Below are 26,511 nucleotides of genomic sequence, written 5' to 3'. Positions count from 1 at the left end.
TAATTTTTGTTCCCTTGAAGAGTTTATTTATTTCAGCTATCCATTTGTTCAGTATTGCTGGTACTGCTTTCCRTTTCATTCTAATTTCTGGCCTTGAGCTGAAATTGAAGTGTTTTCTCCTCTTAGGTTTATTTTTTCTGCTTATGGGCAAAATAGCATGTCAATAGTATAGCAATTGGTTCAAATATCTTGTTTTTACCCTAATTAGCTTCATCCCTAAGTAGCAGCAGTAGAAACAAGCTGTTCTACTCTTTGCAGGGGGTGTCACAGTAAGGAAGCAGTCCCGTCACCGAGTCATCATCCAGCTCCCTGCCAATGGTGGCCGGGAATGCCCAGACTCTTTGTTTGAGGAAAGGGAATGTGAAGCTCCTTCTGTCTGCCATAACTACAGGTATGTGAGACAATCAACCAGAAACACTCAGACAYGGATTTTTCAATTTGTACTACCTCTAAAGCTTGCGGAATGCCATTTCTTAGCAGTAGTTGTTTTTCTAACATGTACTATTTAGAAAAATGGGACACACATCTGAATCAAGGTTTCAGAACAGATACGTAGAGTCAGTTGGGCCATAGGGAATCACTGGCTCATTTTGTTCCAGTTCCTTTCCAAGAACATTGCAGCAGCTAAGAATTACTTTCCAGAAAAAAAATTCCTAGAAACTGTTTGAACTAGACATGTAAAAAAAAAACCTTTCTAAATTATCCAAAGTGCTGAACTACAGGTTTATATGTTTAGGAGAGCTGAGYTCTGGTGCCAGGCTGTTCAACCTACCATATCCTTCATCCTTCTGTCCCTGTAAGCCTCGAGACAGTCCAGAGTTGAAGATATCCCCCATATGCCCATTGTCCTCTGCATTGCCCTGACCTTTACCACAGAATGTTGAGGACTTTTGCARAAGTTGGAGCCATCATTGCTTCAGAAAATGTTTGGGTAGTTCTGTAATATCCATCTGAGTGTGTGGGAAGTCTAGACATACAACAGGATCTGGTTTCTGATAGAGACAAAGTTTAGAAAATTCTGATGCTGTTACATTTWCTTGCCAAAATAATAAAAAGGTTTTTTTTTTATTTTATTAATAACAATTCCCRTGCAACTGCTCTCTGTTGCAATGGTACAAATAGAATTTAAGCTTAGTTTAATGAAAAGAATTTGAGATTAAAGGAATGTGTTGCTTTCATCRTCTGATAAGAATTATCATTGCAAATTCATTAGAATATCACATTCTATGCAACTAAAAGAAATGAAAAGATCGAAAGGAGCATTGGGAAGCTACCAAAATCAGTACTCCAAACACCAAAGAAACAGAGCTCAAGAACTTTTTATAGTCAAAATGAGAGTCAGAGTTTTATATTTTAAAATGCTGCTACTCCCTCATCTCTTTAGTACCTTYAGTATCTGAGCTGCATGGTAATGTGCCGAACATAAGAAAGAAGAGTTGCCTGAGAGTGGTAGATGAGGTCATTTATATTTCACAACACGAACTAATGCTAAACACATGTTCCATATATTTCCTTTAGCGTCTTTGTGACCTGCACACATGCTGCGACAGATGGACTCACACACTCAGCTGGCTCGTGCCTTAGTTAGTTGCTGTCCCATAGAGGGAGGTTGCAATGAAAATCGAGGTGCAAAACCACTGACATAGCTTAAAACATGGCTGGAGCTGTGAACAACTGTGGATTATTTTAGAGTTGTGACAGCAAAGACACTTTTCCTGGATTCATTATATTTAAGGGCTAGGGTTATCTGCAGCACTAGCAGGGAWCTTTGTAAAAGTTTCATAGCAGTTTATATTAATGATAATTTAAGCAGTGCAGTATTGCATTTGTTATCATTTTTGGGGGGGAATTCATTTTGCTGTGTTTTATTTTTTATGTGGTGGACTCATATTCACATTGTGTTGGTTTTCTTGGCTGGCTCCACATTTGTAAGGTGCTGCTATTCAGCATCCTGAGATCCCAGGAATTGCCTGGGGCACCCTTGCAGTCTCTCAAGCCCACTGTCCCAGTACTTTCCTGTACCTACTCTTCCTTCCACTTTCTTATTTCTCCTTTTGGAATATTATTTGTCAAACAAAGCTTAGCAAAGGAATTTGTTTGCTGTGACAATACCATTGCAATCATATGCTTTGAAATTTGTGAAAACAAGATAAAAATCATCAAATTTTCTCATCCTACCTTATTTTGGTAGCTTTAAGACTTGTCTGTGTTTCAAGAAAGGCAGAACAGCTTCATGTATTTTCGTGGACCCTAAGGGAGGGGGGTGAAGGAAAAGACCCGAGGAAGAGAAAAGAACTAGCACCTATAGTGGCAGTATTTACTGTCCAAGGATAATCCCAATATTGCCTGAATTGGAAATCAGCCCTGGAGTCTTATCTCTGAAATGTATTTTGGAAACTTCAATACACCTCTGCTTCACTGATAGAGGAGGAAAAAAAAAAGGAAAGAAAGTGCGAAAGAGGGGAGGTTTATTAGAGTGTGCTGCTGTTTAACATTTATCTTTACTTAATTGGTCCACATTGGTTTTGAGATGTCAGTGCCCCTTTGTTAAATCCACTTTTCAAATTTTAATGTCCTTTTGTTGACTCATAAAATACTCTAAGCATGCTCAGATACAAATTCATAGCAAAGGAGTTCTCCTGTTAAAGAGAGATTCAATTCACCCAATTTTATTGTTCTGTATAATTTTCATTTTTTATTTTCCTTTCTCATATTTTCTATAACTGTGTTAGTCTTAATATATTCACTGTGTACTTGTTTGGCACTGTTAATATAACTGTGCTTCAAAATCTGCGAAAATGTATATGGTTTGCTTTCTCTTTCCACCTTTGCTTCCTCCTTTCTTCCATGTGTTCTTAGTGGCCTCATCCTACAAGAAGAAAAAAAGTTTACAGAATAGGGATAAGTTTACGGTACTGTTACTGGTTCTTTTGTGACTTGCCTGTGACCAGTCAGTAAAAATAAGCAACAGCTTATGGTGGTTTCTAATGCTGTCTAGCACTTTTGCTGCCTCAGGTTTGATGGCTGCAAGGTTTAGATGGATTGCTTCCCCTCTCATTTCAGGTGGAAGACCCACAAATGGCGCAGGTGCCAGCTGGTGCCATGGTACGTGCGCCAGGACAGTCCAGGAGCACACGAGACTTGTGGACCTGGGCTACAAGCAAGAGGTTAGAGCCTTTGTTTCTGTCCTTTAGTCCTCAGAAATCTGTGGATGCACTGGTGTGGGAAATGCCTTACATTTTAGTCCTTCTAACCTACCATTAATTTCATCTATCTTCCTGTGCAAAGGAAAATACTGAAAACGCTCAGGGCCATGTCTCACTATGTTTGGAATCTCTGCCTGCATGGAGATCCTACAGCCTCTCTGGTGCTTGTTCCCTGATGCGATCTGTGTGTGTGACCTCTTACCCTTTCACTGTGGATCTCTGTGAGCAGATTGTTTCTTCTCCATGCTCTCAAATTAAGGTAGTTGCAGAGAGCAATGGGAGCATGAGAGATGAGGGACTTTGCATTTACTCTGTTTAAGTCCAGTGCCAGCCCATTTCTCCAGGTTGTCAAGGTCCTTTGAATTGCAGCACTTCCAGGTAGGCACTGACTGCTCGAACTGCCATTGTCCTCAAACTTGCTGATAATGCTTTCTGTACAGGCTGTTAAAGAGGCTAAACAGAATTGTGCCTGGAATTAACCACTGAGGTGAAACAGTCTTAAACAGCTTTTGGTTGGACTTCTAAACCACTGACCCTTTGAGCCCAATGAACCAGACATTTTTGCACCATTGCTATATAATAGCAAATAATTTTTGCATCCAAATAAAGTTTTGCTGTCACTTGTCTTCATAGAGAATTTTGTGGYTTTAACAGAATTGTGTATGTGTGTCTCTGTTAAGGATAGCTGAATAAGGGCTTTTTAGGTGCATTAAATACATTCAGTGTGAAAATAATTGCATTCCTATTTACTGTGTTACAGTAATTGAATTGTTTTGAACTACTGGTCAACCTTGAATTCCAGGAAGGTTTTTCTCCTTTGTTGTTTCTGAGTGCAAACTTCTATTTGTTAAAGCACTCTTGGCTCAGCAGATTGTGCCATCCCTGAGGAAGGACATTGCTAACTGCAGAAGCGAAATGTTCAGGTCATTAACTTCCTTGCAGTGTTAAAGGAGGTCACGGTATACTTAAAAAGTTATGGAGTAAATCTTAAGCTGGTAGCTCCTACCACTTACTCAGAAAGTGTTACGGGAGATCAATTAAGAGCTTACCACAAAATGAAACCTGGAGGCATTGCCTGCTAATACAAAAGACTTCTGGCTGTGGTAATTATTTCAAAGGTCTATCACAATGGAATCTATTTCGAGCAGCTCTGGAGGATGCWTTCAGATTACACACTGAGAAAATAAGATTTCTGTCTTTGATGGTAAGAATTCCGATAGTACAAAGTGTTGTTGTCTTCTGTGTTTGCATGGTGGTACCTAAATCTCTTGRCTTTGCCTTGAAGTCAGTTAATAAAAAAGATAGCTAATAATAGTGCATGCAGATTGGATTTTATTATTCTTTTTGTGTCATGAGAGTTTTTTGGTTTTTTTTTCTTTTTTAATGTAATTCCAATCATGCACAGGGCACACATATAGAGAATAATACATGATTTTGAAATTAATGGGCATGTAGTTTTCAAATCTGATAAAACAGACTGGCAGAATTTCCCTTTGGTACTACACAGAGTTCGATCTTGTGAAAGATTATGTATTCAAGCAGTAATCTTGTTCCCACAAGCAGATATAATGGAAGCAGCTCTCCAGTGTAATGTGGTCAAGTGGTAGGATGAGTAATCCTTAATTAGGAACCCCTGGAGGAGCTAAGCCTCAAGAAAGCCAGTGTTTTTGATAGAATTACGTGAATGTTTCTGAGAGAAACTGTTAGAGAGTAAAATTTCTGTTTGCTCCACTTTTTGTCAGGTCTATCCCTGACAGATGAATAAATTCCATTGTAAAATTCACAGAGCAAGTTGTTCAAGTTGGAAAAGAAATGTTCATTTGTGCCTCAGTCCAGATATCTAAATAGGGATCTAAATATTGTWTAGGCTGTTGCAGTGGTGAAAGTTATAGACAGAGGGGTTTTGCTTATTATTTTTTCTCATTTACGTAAGTGAAGTAAATTGACATAAAATCAAAGTTTCAAACTCAAGTGTATTATGTATCATGTCTCAGTGTTGTAATACTCCATAATGTGTTGAACATATCTTTTATTTTACTCAGGACTGTAAACTGATAACCTGTTGGAGTTAAAATAAGTAGTACAGCTTTTCCTTAGATTGAGACAAGTAAAATATTTTACCTTTTCAATGAATTTGACCTGGAAGTATAAGTTGAATTTTTGTACAAAAGTAAATTTCACTTTGGAAAACACACTTCTCTAATTCTAGAGGTTATCAGCTAAAGTTTCATTTACTTCACACCTCAGAAAATTGCATTTTGAATGTGAATAGTGTGTTTCATTTAATATCTCCTACACAGGACATCAACACGCTTGCTGTTGCATCTTACCTTTCAAATTCTGCCATCAAAATAGCCATGTCCGAATTTTTAGTGATGCACATTATTATGTTTGGTCCCCTGCACAAGAATTGATCTCATGCAAGGTGCTCACTGAAGGGAGGATGACCAGAAAGCAAGCATTTGCCTGGCTGAACTCTTCCCTGGACAGTATTAGAAAGATTTCACCAGTTCTTGAAGGAAGACTTTGAAAGAGTTTTTATCTCCTCTCCCTGTTAATACTTGGCTACTCCAAAATAAAATTTCTGGAGGCAGTGGAAAACTTTGCATAATAATATATGATTAAAAAATTCAGTGCTATAAATAATTTATTTAAGGGCTATTTTGTGATGTAGATACAGAAAAGACTGAGCTACTACTGTGCACATCCTTTTAGCCATCCCAAAATCAGGAAATGCTAAACACTGAAATATGAAACCCATTTGGTATAACTGATACTGCATTTATGGCTGCTRCTGTAATACAGATATTTTGAACAGTACATTTAACAGTTTGTTGGTAATTTCTGTACCAATGTTGACCATACTGTGAAAATTGTTGACATAACAACATTTCTTTTTTAGTTGAGAAAGAGTTCTCTTTCAAGTTTCTGGTGCTCATGAATGCAGAAATCACACATTCATCCATCTGTTTGTGTTAATTTGCTTTTGATGACAAAGTGAAACAATAATTTTATWGAAATAATCTCTGTCCTTTGGCTTCCTGTGCACTGTCCTTTGATTTTGTGTTGATACTCAGTAGAGCAAGTAATTGCATTCTTCTGTGTGGAAAGAGTTCTGAGTTCCTCTTTTTCAGTGCAAGGGAATGTTGCCATTGCTATCAGCTTGTCCTAATTCTGATCTGATTGCCCACGCACAAACACTGTAACACACAGATTATCAGTAAATGTGTTAAATGAGAAAGAATAGGAATACACCAGGGAAAAGGCACATCCGACCATGCATTCATTAGCAGTTTGCTTTGAACCAAATAGTCTGCTACTGTTAATATATTAGTTAGAATGATAATTAAATCAGAAGGAAAAACTAGAAGTTAGAAATCATTAAAAATGACTGGTTAGGTGTCTGATCTTAAGAGTCTGTGAGTAACTAAAGCATRTGCATGCCTTGCTTTGTATCACAGCTTTACTATTTACACTTCCATTCTTCAGCTTTTTTATCACATTTGGTCTTTTTTGGAAGAAGAGATACTTGGATGAATCATAAAGTTTGGAATGGTGATTTATTGTTAAAGACAGCTTTGTTTTTATCTGTCTTGTATAATGAAGCTTTTGTTGCAAATCATGTCAGTTTAAATGAATGTAGTAAAACTATAACTTGGGTCAATGCAGAGAAAAGAGAATAAAAGGACTTAGTGCTTTCTGATTTTTGTTTTTAAAAAAGATTTTCTTCATAAGTGTTTTTTTTAAAAAAATGTTTGGTAGCTATTTATGCAAATAATGGGCAAGTATTTATGTCTAATCCTAAGCACAGTAAAGTAGCATTTAATACTGAGCAGCAAATTCATTGCTGTAGTCACAAACTTTATTTGAAGAAGGCTGGTGGTCATGACAATTGTGCTGAATTCCTATGGTGAATTAAAATCTGAATCATATCACTACTTCAGAATAGTAGTCTGCTCAATGAGATGTTAAAATGRAATTTGAAATTGTGAACACTTAAGCAAGTGTGTGTTATGTTGTATCTTCAATCTGTTTTAGTACATCTCAGCCTCAGTGACTTGTGAAGGAACCTAGAAATACAGCTCAAATCCCTTTTGAATTGTGCGAGGAAAATTTAAGAAAGTTACTAAAACTTGTTTTGCCAGTAGCTCCTGCAAATTTAAGCAGAGCTTGTTGGACTGAATCCCAGTGGTAGTGAGGAGGTCATGTAGAATATGAGAAGCTCGAGTGTCCAAACTGCAGTAGCCYAATCACATCATGACATATATGGATGGATGCACATGGTGAGGGCTATCCCTGCGACCAAAAGGAGATTTGCAGAAGAATGCACAGCCTGCAGTCCTTGCCACCATGAATCTTTCTCAGAGTTTTGTAGGAAGAATGGGATAAAAACTGTAAAATCTGTCAGCATATTCTGTAATGGCAAGAGSAAGGTTATTTGTAAATTTAAACAGAAGTCAAAGTAACCCGGCTATCAAATACCTGAACAGCTGTACTTGATGTCACTGGGAATTGGCCTTTATTAAAGATCTGGTCTCGAGCTCTTGATATTCTTCATGCACAGGGTGTGTGTGGTTATTTGAAGAGGAATGGGAAGAAGCTTCCCAGGATGGCCATGAGCACAGGGAAGCCTTGGGGGCTTTTTTGAGCCGTGGGGAGGCTCAAAGGCAGAACAGTSGTCAAAAGCCCTTTTCTTGCTCCAGAGCTGAACAGGGACAGCAGCCTTCCTCTCCAGGCATTGCTTWTGGAGACAGGGGATTTTTCTGGTGTGGGTATTTCATACCCTTATTTAAAGCACAAGAAAGAGAAGTCAAAATCATGGAGTGCTGCCCTTCACAGGGCTATAAACTACTGTTTTAATGTCATTGAGACTTAACAGATGAGAGTGCTCTGTTGCCTGGCTTGTATTTTAGTTGCTGCAAAGTACAGGGATCTGAAGTCCTAAGAATTCGGACGAGTGCTCAAAAGCAGTGTTTACACGAGAAGTTAATTTTTAATTAAAAAAAAAAAAGGCACAAACTCCACTCAACTTTATTTGGCAGAAATACATTGTTATTGTCTGTGGAACATAAAGAACTCTCAGGCTTGTCTTTTCTCAATAATGTTAGCATGTGGTCCTTTTTTGTGTGGTCCACAAAGATACTTTGTGGTAGGAACATTTTGTTGCACAGAGTCTAGTCTGCTRTGTCCCACAAAGAAAGAAATAAACATAGATGAAACATAGCATAGATAATATGGATGGAAGGTGTAAGAAAACTTAGTGTGCTGAAATAATTCTTGCTTTCTAGAATTGAGAAAGAATGTTTTTGTGGCTAAAAATACTTAACATTGAAAAACAGGATATCACAAGTGTGTTGTAAAAGACAAGACATTGGAGCACCTTCATTTATAAACTAATTTTTAGATATAGGAGYCACTGAATCTCACAGCTCAGTGAAATGTCAGTGAAGTATGCTAATGATGGCAGCACTGGAAAGGTTTTTATATAAGCTCACACATGACATGACTTGCTAAAATACAGTCTCAGTGTTTCATTATGCCAACAAGAAATRTATTAGCCTGCAGTCTCCTGTGGAGACTTGGTGGAAACAATGCTATCCAATAAAGTTTTAATTACATCAAAGTCCCTTGTCTATAAAATTTAGACTGCTTTTTATTTCACACCTTTCCTCTGGGAGATGATCGTTGTTAAATACCAGAAAAAAAAAAGTAAGTGAATGGTTTCCATATTTAATTTGAATTTTCTGTTAGCTGTACTCTTGTTTTATGTTTTCACTTAATAATTACTGTGTTTAATTCAGTAATGGAGAAACCATGCTCTTTCCACTTACTGCTAATGTCTGTAATAAATATAATGTGGTTGTACAGGGAAAATAATTAGCCTGGTACAGTATACCGTTATAGTAGTTGAAGGCACTTCTCTGTGTAGTGAGTTAATCATCGATCTCAGTGACTTCTACAGGATATAATTAAAGAACCATAGGTTTGATCAAAGAGGCATGGGATGAGTTTGCCCACATTAGCTTGTGAGTGGAAAAGTTAACTCCTCTAACAGTGAGAGCATTTCAGATGTCAAGACAGTTATCTGGCCTAAAGAGTGTGTTAATGGTTTGTACACAGTTGTCCAAATCCTGCTTCAAATAATAGGGAAATACCCACTTTTTGGCAGTCATAAWGTGTATAAAACTTTCACATTGATACTTGAATCTGGAAAATGACAATAGGAAAATGGAATATAGAGTGAGTCATCTAGGTTTTGTCAGCTAGAAGTGACATGCATAGGTATGGACAGGCACTATAAAARTGAAGATTCGGGAATTGATTTAGTATGCCAAGCTGTTCTCTAATTTGTGTTGTTATTAAGGTGAAATATTTAGGTCTTGAGAATGAGGAGCTTTCCTGCTTTGATTGCTACAGTACAACTGACACTTAATCTGGAGAAATCCAAAGTGTTAATCCYCAGGGGAGCTTTTCACCTGGGTCTGCCTCATGCAAATTAGATGCATTAATATGAGTCTGAAAAATTTATGACAGAGTAGGTATCTGCACATGGAGTAATGTTTAATAACTACGAAAGATGAATATTGGTTTTAGAAAAAGTCAATTTAGCTAGAAAGAAAGAATATTCTTTGGTGGACAATGTTTATTGTCCTATCAAAGGACTAGATGGGAAAGCAGGACATAAAATAAGTATTAAACTTTTGAAGAAGTTATTGAAAGACATTGGCTAATTAGTGGACTGTCTTTTAGCCCTTGGGTAGGTAAAGTTTTCATTGCTAAAGATGGTGGTCTGTGTCTCCCTGAGAATGCAGTGAAGATAATGCAATTAGTTTTGCTGATGTGTGCGCATCGCAAGGTCAGACTCAAGACAGAGGATTTAGGTTTGACCTCTGTGAATTTCCACATGGTAGAACTAGTCTGAACTGTGTTTTTTCCTTAGGGAAATTGATGTATGCTATTAGCAGAGAAGAATATCTCACAAGAATCCAAAGCTATAGCCTAGTCTCTAGTGGAAGATAGCGGTTCCACTTTTTTTTTCCAACATATTTGTGCAATTTTAGAAATCCAATRGTATGGATTTTAAATTTGTAGATATTTGATTTTTCTCACTGTATCACTATAATTATATCTGAAAAAAAATTGTCATGTAAACTGCACTAATAATAATAGGATTTGACAGAATAATTGTATTAGACAGTGTGCAGCTGGTCAGTCCCCAGTAAGCACAACTTAATGCAGTACTGAGCCTATTACAAAAGTGCTGGCAGCCTTGCTCCAAAGGGCAGTCAAGGATYGAGGAAGTTGTTTGCTTAGAATGTCAGGAAAAACACAACCCCCTCCCTTTCACACGTCTGTGTTTCACCACAGACATGTGGCAAAAACAATTCCCTTGGGACCTCTGGATGTGTTTTAGTAGGCACATGAACTAGAAATGGARCATTCAGATCATCAAGTTCAGCTTCCCACAGTAATCATGAGGCAGAAATTTAGTTTAGAGCTGCCAGACTAAAAARCTTTTTTAAGAAATCATGGGTCACTAGACCATTACAATTACCTTAAAGCCAACTAAAAATAAGTTTCCTTAACTATGCTTCCTTTTTTTTTCCTCTGGGAGGAAATAGTTATAGAATCATGAATATCCTGAGTTGGAAGGGACCCACAAGGATCACTGAAATCCAATTCCTGGCCCTGCACAGGACCAGCCCCAAGAGTCACACCATGTGCCTCAGAGCATTGTCCAAACACTTCTTGAACTCTGTCAGGCTTGGTGCTGTGGCCACTTCCCTGGGGAGCCTCTTCTAGTTCCCAACTGGGTGAAGAACATTTTCCTAATACCTAAATTCACGCCCCCTGACACAGCTTCAGGCCATTCCCTGGTGTCAATGGTCACCAGAGAGGAGATGGGCACCTGCTCCTCTTCTTGCCCACCCAGAGGCATTTTTCTGCTTTATTTCTAAATGCTGAATTCAAACCCACCTTTTCTCCATCAGCTGAACTTGATTTTTTTTTAAATTCATGCTAATAAAGCAATTATTGTCAGCACAATTGAAGASCTATGCTTAAATTATGGAGTGTAATATAAAAAGCTGCATTCCTTACATGTATACAGAATATTTGGATGCAATGCTACTGCAACAATGGGTGACCCAAATTACTTTACAGTCTTGAGCTACCGTGTCTGCTGTGTGCTGTCAGATGCCAAGAAGCATAAATATAATTCTATTGTGTGAACAAACAACTAGAAGCTTCCTATCTTGTTACTGCATAATAAGTCTTACTTTGTTTTGGGGAAGGAACTGAAGTTARGTTTACTGAGCTTAGGATAGAATAGATCAGCAACCATGCCTAAAAAAAATATACTTGAGAAACAATTATAGAGCACTGTTGACTTTGACAAAGGGGTAGGGCACCTTCTCAGCAGCTTTGCTGGTGATTCAAAACTGGGATGAGTGGTTGATACTCCAGAGGGCTGTGTAGCCCTTCTTAAGGATCCAATTTGGATGGATGGGCAGAGAAGAACCATCTGATATTCAACAAKGGCAAGTGTAGGGTCCTGCACTTTGGAGGAATAACCCCAGGTGCCAGGCTGGGGACTGACCTGCTGGAAAGCAGCTCTGTGGAGAAGGAGCAGGGAKTTCTGGTGGATAATGTGAACTCTGTGAGCCAGCAGAGTGCCCTGGTGGCCAAAAATGMCRGTGGGATCCTGGGGTGCATTAGGAAGAGCGTTGCTGCAGWTTGAGGGAGGCGATTCTGACTTTCTGCTCAGCCCTGGTGAGGCTGCACCTGGAGTGCTGTGTCCAGTTCCAGGCTCCTCAATAGAAGAGATACATGAACCCCTGGAGCAGGTCCAGCCAAGGGTGAAACGATGATGAAGGGACTGGAGGATCTCTCTTGTGAGGAAAGGCTGAGGGAGCTGGGCCTGTTCAGCCTTGGGAAAACTGAGATGGGATCGTGTCAATGTCTGTAAGTATTTGAAGGGAGGTTGTCAAGATGATGGAGCCAGGCTCTTCTTCATGGAGGTTTTAGGACAAGTGAAACTGAAGCACGAAAGTTCCACCTGAATATGAGGAAGAACATTATTACTATGAGAATGACTGAGCACTGGAACAGATTGCCCAGAGAGTTTGTGGAGCCTCCTTCCCTGGAGATATTCAAAAGCCTTCTGGGCACAATTCTGTGCCATAAGTGCTGGCAGACCCTCCTTGAGCAGGGTTGGTCCAGACGACTTCCAGTGGTGCCTTAACATTAATTAACCATTCTGTGATTKTTAAAGACTATATTAATGAAACAGCCCTCCCTATTCTTTGTAAACCCTTACATTCCAGCTCCTTATTTTTGTGTGACCTGATGTTTTCTTAAGGAACTTGTTTTTCTTCTTAAGAAACTTTTATTCAGGACATGGCTATCCTGTTCTATAAAGTTGTACCCATATTGGCTGGTGATCCTTCCCTGGGAAAGACACTGTGTTTTCAAGATGAAAAATTGCTGAGGAACATCAGGCAGCAGTACTCTTGTAAAGGGTTAARTGGTATCCAGAACTCAAATATGCTTCTGAATTTTATGTCTATCCATTTTTCTAAAACTCAGTCTGCTGACAAAACCTATAAATTACACAGTTAATTTACTTAAGATGGTATTGCAAGTTTTTTAATGTCTGAGATGTAGTCTGTGTCAATAGGAAAAATTATAATGTGTAAAGTGGTATAACAGGTGTGGATAACCTGGTGCAACTTTATAATATTTACAGTTGTCTGTATTTTTTTTTTACTGGCAAATCCTGATAAATTATTTCAAGCAAAATCTTTAAAAAGTGGAAAATGCCAAATGTATTCATTCAAGATAAAACTGGTGGCAAATATTAAGTTATTGTGTAGGTGTTCTGGGCTTTCAGTGTGGTTTTCTGGTAGATGATTGTATACTTAATTGAATAGAGACATTCATAAAAAATTGCTAAACTCGACTCCATCTCTGTTTCCTTCCAGCAATTACGTGTCGCAGACAAGACGGAGGACAAGCTGACATCAGTGAGTGCCTTAAATACGCTGGCCCATTACCACCCTTAACACAGATGTGCCAGATTCCCTGCCAAGATGACTGTCAGTTTACCAACTGGTCAAAATTTTCTCCCTGTAATGGGGACTGCGGAGGAGTCAGGACAAGAAAACGCACTCTTGTTGGTAAGAGTAACAAGCAAAATAATGCATCTTTTATTAATTATTGATACTGTTTTGTTTAAAACCTGAGGACTTCTGAGGTTCCCTTATGACAAGTGTTTGTCACAGTGGCAGAAAGCAGATCCAGTGTCATGCTCTGYGTACTGTTGGTGGAACAACAGCCAGGAGTGAAAACTCGTGCCATATGTCACCGAGTCTTGATATGGATAAGTTGTTAGAGAAAAGATGGGAGAGGATAGAATGACTTTTTTTTTTTTTTTTGAAATATAGTGCACATAGTAGGGTTTTTTGGGGTTTGTTGAATTTGTTTGTGCAGGTTTTCTGACGGACAAGTCAATAATCGTCACACCTTAACAGGATCAGATGTTAACTCACTTGCCTTCCTCTTCCCACATCTGGTCTTGGCTAAAGCAGACTTCTCTCTCTGATGGTGTTTTTTTGGTGTGTTTAGAATTACTGTGACAGCTGAGTGCTTTTCAGCATTTTGCTATAGATCACCATTTTCAGCCTTAAGCTTTTGTTTACCTCTTTTGAACYTAGCTGAAGTCTTAAATTTATGATTAAGCCAGTCCTTTCTCTGGCTKAATGTTTGGTCTCCAAGTTCTTTGTTTTGAGATTCTTACATTGTCTACATCCAGCAGCAAGGACCACATGAAGAAATACACTGCTTAATTTTCTGCCTTATTYCTTGAGACAAGTAATAATGCTCTTATTTTGTGTCCCAAGAAGCCTCTTTAGGTTTTACTTAGCAGAATAAAAAAGATTTTCCAGTGATGCCCTTGCCATAGACCTATCCTAGTTCTGCATAGTGGATACTGTTCCAGTTTGAAACATCATTTTTCTTCAACTTCTTTTTAATCTGTTGTTTTGTTGGGGTTTTTTTAATTGTTTTTTCTTCTGCATGAGGTGGAAAAAAAAAACAAACCCATGCTCTGCTTCTAAATTATAATTGAAACCTCAAGAGTGAGGCTTGGCCTCTGTCACAGTGCTCTTTGCCAATTAGTCTGTATTGTCTGTGGTGGAGGGAAGCTAGCTGAGGGGGGTGCCCATTAGCAGCCTCAGAAAGAATGTGATAAAATCCAAACCCTATCCCTGTCTCCATCCCCCTGTAAATCAGAAGACCAGTGGACAATGAATAATTCATGATCTTCAAGAAGCCTCACTGTGACTGTCTAATAATTCTAGTAAACTTTATGTCAGGTTTGCTTCCACAAGGAAAAAAATGAACAAAACTGACTAGCAGTATTTTTTTCTTATTTTAAAAACAGAGCAAGAAAGTACATATTCTCCTACCACATTATTATGGCTTTGTGATACTTCCTGTCCTAATTTAGGTTACTCCTTCAAACTTGCTAGCTTTATGATATGTGTTATGGTGCATTCTCTGTGAYGATGTGTTACCCACACTAACTCATATAGCTTGACTTGGAGTAAATTCGTAATTATTACCAGTAAATGCTTCCTGAGGAGAAGTGTACATTTAATAAGAAATTGTATTGTCAAAAGAATGATAAGCTTTTCTCCAGGTACCCTTTTTCTATTCTAAACAAAAGCAGTAGAAAATACAAGAATGAAAGATGCTGCAAAGTTGTGTGCAGTGCCTTGTTTTGAATTGCAGGGAAAATGCTATAGAATATTAATTTACAGTAGTGTCTAAGTAGCAAGCATTTTTWAAACTACTTTTGCAAAGACTTCTACATTAATTTACATGAATTGTCTGATATGGAAGGAAAACTAAGCAAACTTTATCAAAGAGATGATTTAAATAGATTTAATGGGAAGAGGAAATTGAGTGGATGGCTATGCTCCAGTTAAGGAAAGAAAACAAGAACAGAATTGAATAGAAATAAATTCAGCAAAGGAGCTTATTCTGTTAGAGGGGAAGAATGGTAATTATGAACAAATATATGATAAGAGATGATTAAATTAAAGAATTTTGAAAGGAGGTACTAGTGCAGCAAAGATGAATGTTACTTCCTTTTTCAATTTCATTCAACTTGAAAAARCTTGATCCAGACAGAAATCTGTTACTGAACAGCACACTGTTGATGAAATAGGAGGAAAAAAAGTGTATTTATTTAATTGCTAACTTTTTCAAACTTTAGTCCCCAAACATTTTTATCCAAAAAAAATTATGGCTTCTCTTAAAAAAGACAGTGCTTTTGTGCGAATTGTAGGTATCCACTACTTTAGAAATTCAAGTCAATAACCTAATTTAATAAAGATTAGTGTAACTAATATTAGTGTGTGCATGTATGTGGTTGCAAGCACTTGTTACAGAAGTCTAAATGAAATTTTTGAGAGATAAGCTGGAAATTGATGCAAACTCACTAACATAACTATTTCTTCTTTCTAGGGAAAAGTAAGAAAAAGGACAAATGCAGAAATTCTCAGTTGTATCCTCTGATTGAGAATCAGTTTTGTCCGTGTGACAAGTACACTGCTCAGCCTGTGGGAAATTGGTCAGACTGCATTTTACCAGAGGGTAAGATGGAAGTGTTGCTGGGAATGAAGGTACAAGGAGATGTGAAGGAATGTGGACAAGGCTATCGTTACCAGGCCATGGCGTGCTATGACCAAAACAACCGACTCGTGGAAACATCACGGTGCAACAGTCACGGTATTTAGAAACCTATTTTCTTTCATCTCTTTACTTGTGTGCTTTGTTTAAATTTAACATAACATGTGTACAAGTAGCATTAGCAGGTTAATATTTATTGGTTAGGCTGCCTTTTATCCCAAGATGCCTCCAAACCCAGCTCATGTTTTTGCTGACTTGTAAAATAGTAAAATTAAGTAAAATCATGGTAAGCTACTAACCAGGTATATGAATTTTAAAAAATTAAATGTTGTTATTTTTCCTGATAACTGTACCTAAAAATTTGAGAATAAAGCCATTATAAGAAATCATTCTCAGAAAATAAACAAGCAGAGGACTATTTTGGAAAAGCTGAAATTATTTCCACATATACTTTAGATAGCTTTAAACTGCCTAAATACCCTTGTCTCTACCATTTACTCTTCAGCACCTTAACAATCAGGCATGCATTGACCTGAGTTCAACAACACACAGCACTTTTTCTCTGGGTAAATCTGCCCTGTAAAGCTAGGATGTTTAAAGACTTTATATTCTTTGTATTTACATTGCTCCAGGAAGGAACYGTGCTCCTTCCTAACAGGGATGCATCTGTGGCATTAGGATCAAATCTGGCAGTTTCTGGCTTTCAGTGGGCCAGAAATGTGCTAATTGACATCACTGGAGTTTTTGTGTTCATTTTTGTCCTCCTTGCAGTGCAAACTTGTATCTGAGCAATTGGTATGAAAAGCTGGATGTTAGTGCCATTRAAAGGTCATTGTAAGTTTAATTCACATGGTGTTCTACTCTCTAATGTTAAGGTAACAGAAATTTCATTTATTTACTTGGATAAATTTAAAATAGCTAATCAAAGAAATTGAATTAAATAAGGAGATTTTTATTTGTGCTATTAATTCCAGTTTAGAACTATGATRAACTAGAAATTCAGTGTGTCACGTCAAGGTGTTAACATATCTTTGTTTTTTGATGGAAGAGTGAGCATTCAGCTGAATTCCTCAAAGCAAAGCTGGAAGATAATTTGGTGGAGAATTTTCTCCCATGTTTTTTTTTTTAATTCAAAATAGTCTTTTGCTGTAGATAACTCATACTTGAAAGATAAGTTTCTTTAAATACATCTGAATGACAAAGTCTTAATCCTAAGTTCTCATGGGACAGGAAATCTCTTTTTACTCTGAGCATGTTCTTTAGTTCTGTTCTCATCTACCACTCAAACAAAAGTTGTGGAATAATCTGATGTGTTTGAGGGCACCATTATAAAATACAGAACAGAAACATTTTCCTATTTGCTGATTTTTTTTTAAATTTACAATATTTGACACTGTGTTAGAAATTAATGTTTTTTCATCAGTAAGTTTACAGTGACCTTTGAATAGTGGAAAATTGTAAAAGCACTTTACTATGTAGGAAACCAGTGAAACTTAAAGCCCACTGCCAATCAGTTTTCGATTACTTGAAGAGTAGGGGCTGCCAGCTTTTGTGTCAACGTAAAGGGAAGAAACTTTGTCCAAGAGCAAATTGTAGGTGTTGTATGTGGTAGGTAACATACTGCTGCTAGGAACTATTTTTTTTGTGTAGAACAAGTATGGATGTAGCTGCATTCAAACCCTGGCAGTGCAATTTGAGGTGCGATTCCATTGAAAGAATCAAAGAGATGTAACAGGCATAAAAAATTATTAAAGAAGGATATTCTCAAACATCATTGTTTACCCTGACATAACCCTCCCTTCATGACAATAATTTCTGATCCAGTAGACTTTATCAGTGAATGTGGCCTACATTCATAGTGACCAGAATGAATAATAATCCAGTRGAAAAGCTGCTAACAATGTATTACTGTTATTCCTACTATAGCCAGGACTGCTGTTTACATGCTATTAGCMCTCACAGGCATCCTTCCAAAAACACAGCATAGCATTGCTTTGTTGTGCTTTTTCTTCCTTCAGTTCCATCCCATTTTTCTCATGGCAGATTTGAAGTCTCTTTTAACTTTGTRAAAGGGAAGTGTTTTCCTGTCATGACTGTATTTGTTGTAGGTTGCAAAGTCTGAACCCTTTCTTTCTAGGTGTTGTTTTCTTTTGAATTCTTTCTTTCTAGWTCAGTTCATTAAGGTGTCTGGTTCTTGTTATTCCACCGCACCACCCCCAACCTCACCCCGCTCCTCTCCCCATTTGTGTTTCCTCATCAGCTCAGTTTGGGGGGGAGAGCACATGTTGGTTCGTGGTGTAGTTTCAGCAAATGAAGCTTAGAATTTGTATTGAACTAATCCTGTAGTCCTTCTACTTTCCTTAAATTGTTTGACAGGAATTTCATGTATGCAGGGAATTAAGTAACTAACATGACTTTGATGATAAGGAATTAAATGATGCTAATGAAAATGCCACTTAATTTATGGTTTCCTTTCCAGTAGATCCTCTGGTATTGATAGGTGTTGTTTGTACACATAGTATAGGCTTACATAAAGCTTACCTAATTTATTGTCTGCCTTTGTTCAGCATTTTCCCTGGTTTAGCATACTTTTGCAGATACAAGGGGACTGGAGCAAATTATATGAATTTTTCAGTCTAATTTCAATGTATGTTTACTGCCTTTTCTGAATAACTGCTTTGTATTCATGCATTGCATTCTGATGATTTGTTTTATTTTTCTCAGCGTGTACAAACTGCTCTTTTGCCAGTTAAATCTTTTTTTATATCTTTCCAGTATTTATTTATGATGCTTTTCTTGTTATTCTCATGCCCTTGTTGTGTGACAGTTCATAGGCTTGGCATCTTCTCTAGGTTTCAGTGTGCTCTTTGTTTTGTTTTGTTTTGTTTTTCTTTAAGAACAAACATAAAAGCTATATTATGCCAGATCAACAAGGGCCCTCTGTGGTATCACAATAGTCCCCACCTGCGAGAAAATAAAAGTGCCTTGTAGCTTCCCATCAATCTGCACTTGGCTTTTCAAGCAGAACTTGGCAGGACACATAATTCAAGCTTGCTTGGGTTATTTTTGTAAATTTTAACAGAGGTGCTTATTTCCCTACAGCAACAATTTTTCACTTAATTTTATAACTGATTTTTATAACTGATTTTTATAACTGATTTTTCACTGGAATTTGTAATTGATCCAAAATGTGATTGGGTTTTTCTGCTGTGTTACCTGTTTTACTCAAAAATCTGTTTTTCTCCTAATTTCTGTGGGTGTGTTATTTCTTTTCCAAGTGATATATAACTGCAGTTTTGATAGGATTTGATTTTGTGGAATAGCTTGCAGAGAAAACAAGACCAAAATTTGAGGGAAGATATTTCCTGTGTGGTATCCAACTTCAATTGAACTTTTGTTGTCTTCTGACACTATGAAATCCTGAGGTGAGAAATGGAGATAATTGAACTTCTTCAGCAGTGACAACAACCTCCAAATCTGACAAGAGGGACAAACCTCACCCACRCTGATGTTATTAATACATCGTGAGATCTGTTATGTGATATATTCAAATGACACAAGAAACTGAAATTGTGAAACTTTCAAAAGTTTTATGAAAATATTGCCATGCAAATTTATGAGGCCCTGAACAGGTCGGAGTTGCAAGTCATGTTGTTTAGAGTGGTAGGAATGAGAAGACAGACCTGCTCTGCCGTGCCAAAATTCATAAGCTGTTTGTTTTGCGAAATGTTGTGTGCTTATCATCACAACTCAGTTGATTTATTCAGAAAAGGCAAACAGGAACAGAAGAATAAATACTTCAGGACTCTTTTTCCTGCTTGACACATCTCATGTTCAAAAGATAAGAGTTAACCAGCAGACACCACTCTTTTCACAGACACCAAGGAGCTAAAGGACAGATGTGACACAAGGACTACCCTTAAGTACTATATCCTTCACAGGATTCTTGTGATATTTTTTTAAATTTTGGGTGCAGTTATAAAGTTCCAAGTATAAACAAGTTTTTCAAAAAGACAGGAGTGACCGTAACAAAAAACTGAAAAAGGAAGTATAGTTAAATAAATCTGCTGGGTGAGAATGCTGGAGAAGAAGAGGGCAGAGGTCCTTCTGAAGAGGGCCCTTAGCTTTCTGTAGCTTAACAGGCACTTAAAAAAAGAATCGAAACAGCTAAAAGTAGCCCAAAGTTTCAGCTGCAGAGAGACAAGATGGTTTGTATTTTTCCTTTCTTTTTTATCWGTGGTGTTATATATGCCAAATATTTTGACTTTTATTTTCAAATTACTCTGTTTCAAATACCAGTGATATTTATTGGTGAAAGAGTTTACAGCATTCAGCATCCATTTGAAATATTCTGCCACTGGTATCTTTCAGCCATTCCAGTTCTGCAGTGTAGGCAGGAASTATCAGCTGCCAGCTGTCAGCAGATGTGGTAACATCAGCTAAAAGTGGTAACTGAGCTGTTGTTTACCTGTTTCCCTTAATGGAAGACATTTAAATTGCCCTTTCTCTGCTTACTGCTTTTCTTCAATACTACATAGGTAATTTTATTRGAGAAACACAAAAACATATTCTTTGTTTGTTGGTCAAGTGTGGGAGAGGCTTTCCTTTTTCCATTAGAAAAGCAGCAGTTGTTTTTCATAGCTTTATCCCTGTCATCACTAGTCTACTAGAGCTCTGTGGATAATGACATGTGTCTGCCAACAATCTGTTTCAGTGTATTTGYGAAAAAAATTGAGAGAGAGATGCTCTTTGTTGTCCCTTTAAACCATACCTTGGAATTTTCATAACAAAAAAAAAATCAAAAGCAAGACACTCTCATGCTTATGAACTGCACTATTTGCTCTTCAGTATTTAGTTTTTCTCCATCATATCTCAGTAATGAATCATGACCCACATAAGCAGAGCATGGCTGTGTTTGTGTGTGCCTACTGAAGGCAGAGTAGCATGGCAGACAGATGCAGTGTTTTTATATAGGTCGTATTACCCTTCTTAATTCATGTCCGTTTACTGTTAAGACCTTAGGCACAGTCAAGCAGTCAGGATAGTTTGTCTGCTGCCTTATTAGTGTGAGATTATTTCCCCCTTTAGCATTAATTAAATGAGATGCATTGATTTGTGCTGACTCTACAAAGCCCTCTGTGGCTACAAGGCTTAGGGGAGGATTAGAGAGGAATATCTGTGTATCAGTGAATACTTCTGCAACAGCTGCTAGGAGTATCAATCGAGGAATTTTGCATTTAATTGCTTATATGTGCAACAAAATAAAATTTTGTCTGATATAACAACATCTATAGTGTCCAGGATGTCTGTTATGGCTTGCTTTATCCACTTTTGTTAGGATTTTTTAAAYATGTTTTTTTTCACTCTCAGTATTCTAACCTGAAGCAATGCAAATTTATCCAGAAAAAAAAAATCAGTGTTAAAATTTAATTGAGACTTTCAGTTGAATGTTTATTCAAAAGTAGATATATTTCTCATGGGAAATTCTAATCTGGTATGGTAGTAAGCTTAGGTTCTGAAATTGTTATTAGGATCCTTTGCGGTTTCATAGCTTATTTATTTTCTTATATATATATATATATATATATATATATATATATTTTCATGTCACGTGTTCTCCAGGAATATGCTACCTATTGCCCTGCGCCAGAAGTCCTACCTTAGGCCTCTGCATTCTGGTGCCACCAGATCTGCCTTGTCAACAGGATATCAGTCCTGAAGCAGTCATCCATCAACCCAAAGAGCTCTAGTTGGTTCACCAGAGACAGAATTACTGATGCAGGAGACAGTTGAGCATGAAAAATTCCTCTCAGGTTTTGAGCTTTGTAGGGTGATCCTGAAAAAAACAAAAAAGAAAGATCTTATGGTGTTCAATCTATCTTTCCATGGCTCAGCAGAAATATGAATAGTCTCTAGAAATAAATATTTTCTGCTGCAAATGAAAKGCAAATACTTGTATATTTCTTTGTCCTGGAAGATGAGATCCAAGAACTTCATATTTTCTGGAAAAAAAAAATCTTGGGAAGAACATAAACCATTTTGACATTGCAGGTTTTCTTCCTTTGAAACATAGCATGACATTTAGTCATGAAAGCAGGAGCATAAATCTATCAGTCCCAGGGRCAAAAGAGTTCACGTAAACATTTTGTAAGATGTTTATGTTTGCACATTTCAATTGGAGTARTCAGTCTGCTCCTACACATTGCACATGCAATGTGGGGAAAAGACTTAAATCTACCTACTTATCCTGCCTTGTCATTAGACAAAGCATGAAGTCCATTTAAGTCCTCCCTTATAAATGATCCATCACATCTGTTAATGACTTTGCTCTAGGAGTCCAGATTTTATAGCCAATTAGCAATGGGACAATAAACTTTTCCCTTTTACTAATGAGTTCAGTTCATACTCCTAGTGGTTCAAAGCCATTTGTTAAATTGTGGTTCAGTAATCTTTAGTGATAGAATAGCCATGTTCTCACTCATAACAGACAGCTGTCCATTTCACAGCCTTGTAGGAGCTGAAATAATTGAGAAGCTACTGCTGTGGGAGCAGGCATAGGCCCTTAGGTAGAGGCAGCTCTTTCCAGCACCTCTGGACCMTTCAGGGCTGTACCTGTACCAGGGTACACCGAGGTCTCATCCCTCCAGCATCCCTCAGATGTTTCATGCAGAAGGAAGAGATGCAGGAAGCATGCAGTGGAAGACTTCAGTCAGGATGATAAACAGCAGGCAGAAAGTGAACTGCTGATTTCCAGGGAACATATCTTTAGCCTTTACAGTGTTGGTCTTCTATTTCACTGTCCTTCCCTCACCTTCTCAGCTCTTCTTTGTAGCCATTTCACTGCTCTCATTCTTTCCTTCTCTGCATCTGTGGTATTTTACCTTGGTAATTTCTTGCTTTTACTTTAAGCCTCCAAGCTCTTTTGATGAAATTATATTAATGAGCCAGTCTGTGTGATATAATTGGGGGATATTCCACCATACAGACACTTATCACTCACTAAAGGGGGTTTGTTCCTGTAATCAGGTTCTACACTAACACACACAAGGTTTGTCTAACACAAGTGATACTCTTTCAAGGATGATTTGACAGACTAAAAACAATACTGAAAATTTAAAAATGGCTCATTCATGTCCTTTTCATGTCAGAAACTACATATCTGCATCACCAATTCGATTTGTATGTAGTATTTCTGGTTTCTGTATTTCATTTTTTTTTAATAAATTTTTTTCTATGTAAGAACATTCTGTCTTCTCACTTGCTAAAATATTTACAGTGGAAACAACCAAAAAAAAAATATAAACTTTTCAAAATTCCTGAGCCTCTGCTTTCTTGGACTTGAAGATGGATTGCTATGAACTTATGGAGATTATTCACCCAAAAAGATGTGCTGACTTCATACACAAAGGCATCTAAGGTGATGACAAGTCCAGAGAACCTTTCTCTGAAAAGTACCATTTGATAGGTAGTGAGTGAAGTGGAACAAGTAATTCACAACAAGTAATTTATTTTTGTAATTCACTCTTCTTTCTTGACCAAAGTGATATCTGTGAGCAATTTGAAATTGCTTCTGCGTCAGTTCTGAGGTAGTCCAGTAGCACAGCTAAATGCTAAATAGTCTGTTGAGCAAAATAGTGAGGCCCCTCAGAGGAAATATGCCAAGGGATGAATATGCCAAAAACTTTTTGATGTCAGATGGAACAAGGTCATTTTCATTCTGCATACTAATTACATATGGAATACAAATCAGAGGGCACAGTGTTTATATTTCTTCCCTTTGTCCTCTATTTTGATTTGTGAGAACATTCTTCATTACATTTCACTGTCTGGCCAGAGGATACCAGAATAAGCTCTTGAGAGCATTTTGTTCTGTTTGTGCTTCACCAAGATATTACTTTTGGCAGGATRTTTATTTCTTTTCTCCTCTTTCTTTGTTTTCTGTCCCTGTGCACTGTCTTCTTACAATTCTCTTGACTCTGCATTCTGAGCCCTTTATTTCCTCTTCCCTCTCCATGTCTTTTCTTACCCTTTCCTCTATTCCTCCTTGGTCTCTCTTTTGTTTAGCATTTCCTCCGTTGTTTTGAATTCTGACTGCCAAGGGAATTAACTTCACAGAATCATAGAATATCCTGAGTTGGAAGGTATCCACAAGGATCACTGAAGTCCCACTCCTGGCCCTGCAGAGGGCAGCCCCACGAGGCACACCCTGTGCCTGAGAGYGTTGTCCAAACACTTCTTGAGTGTGAGGCTGGAGCTGTGATCATTTCCCTGGGGYRCTGTTCCAGTGCCCAGCCACCCTCTGGGTGAAATACATTTTCCTAGCATCTAATCTAAACTTTGTGTCCTTCACTTACTTATTTCCTTCTGTTTGGAGAAGCTGTGGAATTCCTTTCTGGATACCTCAGCTGTTCGCGTCTTTGACCTGGTTTTGTTTCCAGTGTTCTGAGTATACCAGTAGCTGGTATTTTAGTGCTTGTCCTGCATCTTACAAAATAATAAGCATTTTTCTCTCTSCTCTGCAAAAATGTTCCAAATTTCCAGAATCTCCAAGCCTTCCTACCTTGTTGGAGTTCCTTCCCATGCTTTCATTGATTCTTGTTCTCTTCTTAGCATGTCTTTTCCACTGTTCTTGTTCAACTGTTTAACTTTCATATGTGGAGTTTGAGTCTTGAAGCTTTTCTGAGAAGATAGGAAAGAGGGAGGGCAGAGCATCATAGCCCAGATATCATGGAGCTGGCATAGGAAAGAGCTGTATGGTGAGCAGAAGCTATTCCATGAAGATTGTAGGGTTCAAGACCCAATATAAGATTGTAGTTCAATATTTTTTCATTATAAGGTGTGTGGGGAGTGTCAACTGGACCACTCAATTCTACACAAAATGCATGAACATATCAGTGAGGTTGCAGTTTTCTGTGTTATAACTCTTGCTGTGAATCTGTATCTGTAAGGTGATGTTGTTCTGGCTTTTTTGTATTCTGTGGTGAGGCAGTTTCAGTGGTTGACTTGAATGTAGGTACTTCATAGACAGAATAAAGATTGCTCTAGAGATATGGTTTCATTTGGTATTTTGTGGAATCACTTGGAATATAGCTCAGTGTAATTTAAATRTTACCTGGAAAATGCATATGGTACAATGTATTTGATACAACTTCTGTCTGCAAGATTCTAAAGATGTTGTTAAACTTTTTGTCCTTGTTTGGMTGAACTGAAGGGAAATTAAACAAAATAGTTTCTAATCTGTCAATAATTTTAGTTTACTATGTTCCACACAGGCTCATTTTGGTAGGCTGTGAAGTGTTATCGAAGTCCCAAAGTACCATGATATTCTGGAGATCTTGGCAAAGATTGGGAAGATCCCTTTGAGACTTACTAAGATAAACTCAGAGGTCTATGGAAGTCCTTAAAATAAAGTCATCCTGTACCAATTAAAATAATCTACTTAAGGATGTACAATATATTTAAAAGAACTTGAATTTGATTCTTTCAGACCTTAATTACCAGAGACAGAAATTTAACAAATGGTAAATGGTAATAGCTCTGTTGTAGTAAAAAGATTTCTCCAGAAAAAAAGTATTAAGGAATTATGTTGAAAGTAAAAGTGGCATTTCAGAATCACAAGGTATTTCATAGAGCAATAAAATCTTCACTTAGTTCCATCAGACAGTAAATATCACCAAACACATTGTTTGGAGGGAATTGTTTCTTTTAATTTCTTTTGGGTTTTTTTTTCCATTCTTATTCAGTAACTTCCTGATCGTATGAGTACATGGTTTTCTATAGCACCTGAGAGGGCTTGTTGAAAGCTCATTTCTGGTGAAGACTTTGGTATTTATGCAATCACAGTTTAGTGTAGGATGGAGCTCTGAGAAAGGGTGCACTGGCTTTCTAAGACTCAGAGATGTCAGGTAAGGTGAAATGTAATCAGTTTTGCATCTACTACTGCAGGGCAGTCTATGTCCCCAACCACACAGGCAGGGTGTGATCTTCAAAAATGTATTTTCYCTAACACTATGTCCCTTTTGTGTAACATCACTGAGCTGGTCGATCAAAGGGCAACAGATATTTAATAAATATCCTTGTAATTCAAGCTAATATCATTGTTGGCATTTTAAGGGAGATATATTTGGTGAGCAGTAGTTTCCCAGTACTGAAGTCCAGGATGTGCTCTGTATATTTATTTAAATATTTAAAAGTTCTAAACAGAGTAAAACCATGCAGGATAAAGCCATCAAATGAATCTGACCATAAAATACTCTGAATGCTACTGTATGCTTTTTTTTAAAAAAAGCCTCCTTTTCTTTATATCTAAAACAAATTAACTGGATAAACTATTAAAACAAATTAACTATATCTAAAATAAAATAACAAATTAAGTAAAAATAGGTATATAGAATTAAAATCTAAGTGTTTTGATTCTTTACAAACCTTGTGATTGGTTGCTGTTGGTTGCTTTTAGAAGAGAGAGAACAGCTTTACTTAGAAGCATAGTTTAAAAACAATTCAGCTCTGATGAAAAGACTGATTGCTTTCAAATTTAAAAAAAAATTCAATATATCTGAGAAACAACTGAAACATTTGAGACCTAGAAAATTGTGCCGATCTTGTGAGA

The 26,511-nt window shown here is 37.4% G+C and overlaps 1 protein-coding gene across 1 annotated transcript in view; it reads left to right on the top strand.

Moving 5' to 3' along the window:
• THSD7A (thrombospondin type 1 domain containing 7A) overlaps nt 1-26,511 on the top strand; it is a 192,247-nt gene that overhangs the window by 133,611 nt on the left and 32,125 nt on the right. The window contains exons 11-14 of the mRNA XM_057372134.1: nt 259-391; nt 3,064-3,167; nt 13,190-13,384; nt 15,738-16,001. Coding sequence (XP_057228117.1) covers nt 259-391; nt 3,064-3,167; nt 13,190-13,384; nt 15,738-16,001 — 696 coding nt within the window. The remainder of the gene's footprint in view (nt 1-258; nt 392-3,063; nt 3,168-13,189; nt 13,385-15,737; nt 16,002-26,511) is intronic.

The sequence above is a fragment of the Malurus melanocephalus genome, unplaced genomic scaffold, assembly GCF_030028575.1.
Source record: "Malurus melanocephalus ecotype Western Australia unplaced genomic scaffold, MMel_1.1 scaffold_164, whole genome shotgun sequence".
NCBI lineage: Eukaryota > Metazoa > Chordata > Aves > Passeriformes > Maluridae > Malurus > Malurus melanocephalus.
This window is presented reverse-complemented; position numbering and strand designations above follow the sequence as displayed.